The sequence below is a fragment of the Onthophagus taurus genome, chromosome 3 (assembly GCF_036711975.1).
Source record: "Onthophagus taurus isolate NC chromosome 3, IU_Otau_3.0, whole genome shotgun sequence".
Classification (NCBI taxonomy): domain Eukaryota; kingdom Metazoa; phylum Arthropoda; class Insecta; order Coleoptera; family Scarabaeidae; genus Onthophagus; species Onthophagus taurus.
The window spans coordinates 23,781,405-23,787,404 of NC_091968.1; the positions used below are offsets into that span (position 1 = coordinate 23,781,405).

A 6,000-nucleotide genomic window follows, 5' to 3' on the forward strand; every position below is an offset into this window, starting at 1 on the left:
CCGGAAGTTGCTTATATCTCGAGTAATATTGGAATGAAACGTATCATGTTTGGACTCATTTTAGAGGGGTTTTCACGACGATTTCAAATATGTCAAAATTGACATTCTTTACCGGAAGTTGACCATAACTTCATTAATATTGAAGATAAATATGTCGTGTTTGTACTCATTTTAACGGATTTTTAACGAAGATTACAAATATGTCAAAATTGAGGTTGACATTTTAAATCTGAAGTTAGTTATCATATAATAGACAAATGGACAACTTCATGGTGTTCTTTCATGATGTATTCTTTATTAAAAGAACCTTTAAAATGAGTCCAAAGATGACGCACTTATCTCAAAAAACAAAAAAGTTAGACTAAAAAAATATTAAACCCGAAGTTAGCAACAATGAAGATAGCAATTTAATTTTTAAATATTAATACCAACCTTAATTTCTGAATTTTTTTATTATATTTTTGTTTTTGTGACAAATTTTAAGACATTTTATAAAAATTAAGAATATGTCAAAATAACATTGACATTTCAAACCGGAAGTTGCTTATATCTCGAGTAATATTGGAATTAAACGTATCATGTTTGGGCTCATTTTAGAGGGTTTTTCACGACGATTTCAAATATGTCAAAATTGACATTCTTTACCGGAAGTTGACCATAACTTCATTAATATTGAAGATAAATATGTCGTGTTTGTACTCATTTTAAAAGATTTTTAGTGAAGATTACAAATATGTCAAAATTGACGTTGACATTTTAAACCTGAAGTTAGTTATCATGTAATAAATGTTTTATAATTGAAGTTAATCTAGTGTTAGTCATTTTTCCACATTTTCTTTTTATTTTTAATGTGTTTTTTGGGTCATTTGATTGATTAAAAAAATCGTCAACCTTAATTTTATTACTATATTCGTAATCTTCATAAAATAACCTTTAAAGTGAGTCCAAATTTGATGCATTCATCACAAAAAACCAAAAAGTTCGAACTTTCAACTTTTAATAACTCGACGTATTTAACTTTAATATTAATGGAGATATAATCACTTCCGGTTTGAAACGTCAACGTCAATTTTGACATATTCGTCACCTTCATTAAAAACCCTTTAAAATGAGTCCAAAGATGAAGCACTTATCTCAAAAAACAAAAAAGTTAGACTAAAAAACATTAAACCCGAAGTTAGCAACAATTTAATTTTTAAATATTAATACCAACATTAACTTTTTATTTTTTTTTATTATATTTTTGTTTTTGTGACAAATATTAAGACATTTTATAAAAATTAAGAATATGTCAAAATGACATTGACATTTCAAACCGGAAGTTGCTTATATCTCGAGTAATATTGGAATTAAACGTATCATGTTTGGACTCATTTTAGAGGGTTTTTCACGACGATTTCAAATATGTCAAAATTGACATTCTTTACCGGAAGTTGACCATAACTTCATTAATATTGAAGATAAATATGTCGTGTTTGTACTCATTTTAAAGGATTTTTAGTGAAGATTACAAATATGTCAAAATTGAGGTTGACATTTTAAACCTGAAGTTAGTTATCATATAATAGAAGTTTTATAATTGAAGTTAATCTAGTGTTAGTCACTTTTCATTTCACATTGATTAAAAAAAATGATCGATTTTTAAGCCACATTTTCCCAAATTTCTTAATATTTCTTTTGTTACAAAACAGCGTTCTTAAATTTAACCTGTAAACTTGTAACACTTCGACCTTAATTTCATTTTACAACTTTTTAAACTTTAATTTTGTGAATTAGTGTGATCTTTTTTTAACAAAACAAAAAGAAACATTAAGAAACTTGTTTGTAAAATGGATAAGATGAGAGATGTTAATCTATTTGTAGAGTCTCTGAAGATGGCCAAGGGCCGAAACTGGTTAGACTTAAATTCTATATAAAATAAAAACCAGTTTAAAAGTACAAAATCAAACTCTAGATTATTTTCTTCGAAAATTTTTACACGAATCGTCATCATTTTGTCTCTAGTTTTAGTGATTAAATTTATGCCACGACTTACAGAAACACCCTGTATACCCTCTGTGCTTGTGATTGCGATAAAAATTGACAGACACCAAACAATTTTCAATAGTTTGAGCCTGTCTATTCTGAGAAGTCTTATATTTTTAGAGAAATTAAAACGAAAATCCCGTTTTTCTCAACATTATTCATTTGTCGCTTTGTAATACCGTTTCACAAAAAAGGAGACACAGCCCACTTGCATAATTATAGCCTTCTGAATCACCTCTACAAACTATTCTCGAAAATACTGACCACTAGACTTGAAAATAAACTACTACCAGCCACCGGAATTCGTACCGGATTTAGAACCAACAATCCAAGATCACACATCTCGGTGATATTAAACTAATGCTGCGTGAGCTGAAGGAAGTATGTGCTTCGGTTGGTCTGGAATCTCTAAATCAAAATTTGTGACCAATTTGGTTCCCAAAGAAATTGAACTACTGGATAAGTACACCTATCTTGGTTATGGAACTAAATTCACAAGGAGAATAATCCTCTTATGAGCAGCATATGGAAAACTCAGAGGAAAGTGTTCGATCTATGGGGCAAAAACATTGATTTTGACCATAACATCTGCCAACGGGCTTAGAACAACACAGCGTAAAATAGATCATGCTTGGAGTATCGCTAAGATATCACGTTAGAAATGAGGACTTGTGCCAAAGAACAGACGTCATTTCTCGCATAGCCAGACTCAAATGGAACTGAGCTGGACACGTAGCAAGAAAGAGAAAGGTGGACGAAAAGGCTACCTAGATGGACGGATGGCATCAAGAAATTTGCTCATTACTAGATCTGGGTAGCGCAAGATAGGAAGAAATGGCCAAAAATAGGGATGTCCAGCATTTAAAAATAGCAACTAAATTCTATTTGAACATTGTTCTGTTTGCAATACCCTAGTAATTGTGTGGTCTACAAGGTTTTGCAATTCCACTTCAGTCATAATTTCGGTGACTTGAATCTTCCAAGATAGATATTTGCATTTCTATTCTTTGCTTGCGTTCTAAACATGCGGTACTATACCTCTTCTTCATTATATGGTGTTATTTGGGGAATTCACTGCTATCTAAAAAATTATTCGTTATGGACGCTGTAGTACAGCATCAACAGGATTAGCCAATATTTTTGCTCTAGATTGCAGCCAAAGAGCATTCTGATGCAAAAATCTTTCGTTATGTCGCGAACACCCTTCAAATTTCTGAAACAATTTTCCAGCAATCTTTCTAATCCTTCTTGTTGAATTCATCACAATGTCTTCATCATCCTGGGGATACATAAGTTGAACTTGCTTAATTAAATAATTGAGTTGGTAGGTTTTTCTTTGTTTTTTCTTTTCTAAAGCTAAGGATCAAACTTGTAGACTTTGCAACGACGAGTTTGAATGGAATATCAATATCATCTCGTTACTTCGACATCATCCCGGATATGTTTCAATTCCCTATGTTTTGTAGACTGTTATTTATTAATTATATTTTTTGTTGTAGAAGTAACAATAATTCCAACTTATGACACTGACGTGCTTGGTTATTGGGTGGCAGAAAACGAAGAACTCCTAACGAAATACAAAATTGATTTGTCTCCATCAGCCAGTCGTTGCACTATCAATTTGCAAGATCACGAAACATCGTGTTCGGCTTATAGATTGGAATTTTAAGTGTTAAAGAAGAAAAAATCGAGATGAAACAACGATCAGAAAAGAACCACAAAAACATCAAAAATGAATTTAAAAAAATATGTTTGAGATAAAAATTCTAAAAGATTATTCCATAAAAGATATCATCCAAAAAATTCAACGTCCTTCTTATTAAAAAAAAAAAGAAACAAGTTTATAAAGAAAAAAAGTTTTTAAAAAACTTTAAAACACGTCCATTTTTTCTTTTTTAAGAACATCCAAAGTATACAAAAGAAAAAGTAACTTTTAAAAGGAAATTTAAGACAAAAAAAAATTACAGTAAACTCTTCCCACATTTCAAAAGTAATCTCTTCACTCTAATAACGTAATAAATAATAAGATAAGAAGATGAAAAAAGAAAAACATGATAACTTAAACGTATAAAAAAAAGTAGGATAAGAATTAGTCCTTATAGAGTTTTTAGGAAAGGTGTGATGATGGAAAAACGACGAGCTTCGAGGAAACTTAGAATTGATGAGATCAACTAGCAAAGAAAAATCCTTAGGATGAAAGAAAAATCCAAAACGTATTGATCTGATTGTTGCCATTCGAGACAAATTTAAAGTCGTACCGACAATCTAAAAACATCAAAAAAAAATAAATAAATTGATTCTGTTTGGCATCAATTGGCTTTTTAATCTTTTTATGTATTCGAGATTAAAAATAAACCAAAAAATATATTACATAAAGATGTGATACCCAAGTTTAGGTGTGTTAGTGTGTTCTAGCAACAAAAAAAATCAACCAAAAAAAAGCGATTGAAGAAAAATAAGAAAATTTCCCCCAAAAACCTTAATTTGTTAATTTTCTATAAATTTTTTTGCATGTAAGAAATGAGAATTAATGAAAATCTTTAAGAAAGCTATTGCTAGATTAAAAAAAAATATATCCGCTCGTTTAGAAATTTTTTGATACCCCGCTATTAATTAATTTAAATTTAAGGCCTATATTATATTATATTATATTATATAAATCTAAATATACAGGGTGAGAATTTAATCTCGACCTGTATTTAAAAAAAAAAGCTATGTTTGGAATGTTTAATCATTATTGTTATGATTCGTATGACTCATAGTACTTCTTTAACTTCTTTATAATTAAGAGTTTTAACTTAAAATTTATCTTAAAACAATTGTTGTATATTGAGCCGAGGATTTCTTAAAAAAAAATATTTTGAGTGCAGTTTTTTTTTGATAATTTCGTTTCGCAATAATAATTTGGCAATATCTTTTTTTTTTGAATTTTTAATGCATAGAATAAAAAATAAAAAAAGCTGGACTCAAACAATTTGATATCCATTCGTGTCTCAACAACTAAGAAACCTTTGAGCTTGAACTTAGTACACAATAAAACGATTAAAAAAATGATTATGATGATTAAAGAAAGATTTTATTGTTAACTATTGTATTAGTATGGTGCTATGAATGCCTTGGAAAAGAAAGTAAAAAAAAATGATGGAATAAAACAAAAAGGAGGAAAAAAAAGAAGGAGGTTTGGAGCATATTTACGTTTTTCTTCCATAAAAAAAAGAATCATAAAAAATCTTAAAACCCCCCAAAAAAAATTAAACAATTAAATAATTAATTAAAAATTTTTCGTTTAAACGCACACTCCGATTATTTAAACGAAATGATGAAACGAAAAAGATTTTTTATGATTCAATTTAATAATATTATTTATTAACTTTATATTTATTTAAATGTTTAACGAAAATGAATTGGAAAAATCTATAAATCGAATACAAAAAATGAAATTATTATAAAAAAAAGAATACTCCTTTGTGCAACATTCACCTTAAATTAAATTATATATTGATATTAATATAGCTTCTAGTCAAGATGAATTGAGAACGTGACGACCCTTTAGCTTACGAATAAAATGTTAAACTTACATAATATTATATTCAATCGCAAAACCAAAAAAAAAAAAAATAACAACTTATGTATGGGATATGTATGAGACTTAAAAATAAATATTAAAAAAAATTATAAAAAAAGTTACATTTTTCGTTTTATTTTGGTTAATTTTAATTTATTATTATTTGGGAAAAGAATTTTGAATCAAAATAGATGTCGCAAAAAAGGAAACTTTTATTGACGTTTTGAGTTGGCTTAATTGGAACATAGATGTCGTGCTATGCCTTAAATTAATATTAAGATTCAAAATTAATTATATACAAAGTGTTCAATAAGTGTGGAAAAAGAATTAGAAATGGAACAACGTTTCTTGAAAGCATTTTTGAAAATTAGAAATTTTTAATTTCCCTGTGAATAGTATAGAAATCGAAT

General features: G+C 28.4%; 1 protein-coding gene across 2 annotated transcripts in view; it reads left to right on the forward strand.

The window, feature by feature from the left end:
• The window catches only part of LOC111422262 (futsch), a 56,976-nt gene extending 52,826 nt beyond the window's left edge, over nucleotides 1-4,150 (forward strand). For both annotated transcript variants that reach the window (XM_071195406.1, XM_071195407.1), the window contains one exon: nucleotides 3,525-4,150. In XM_071195406.1, coding sequence (XP_071051507.1) covers nucleotides 3,525-3,694 — 170 coding nt within the window. In that variant the 3' untranslated portion in view covers nucleotides 3,695-4,150. The remainder of the gene's footprint in view (nucleotides 1-3,524) is intronic.
• Nucleotides 4,151-6,000: the final 1,850 nt, after the last annotated feature.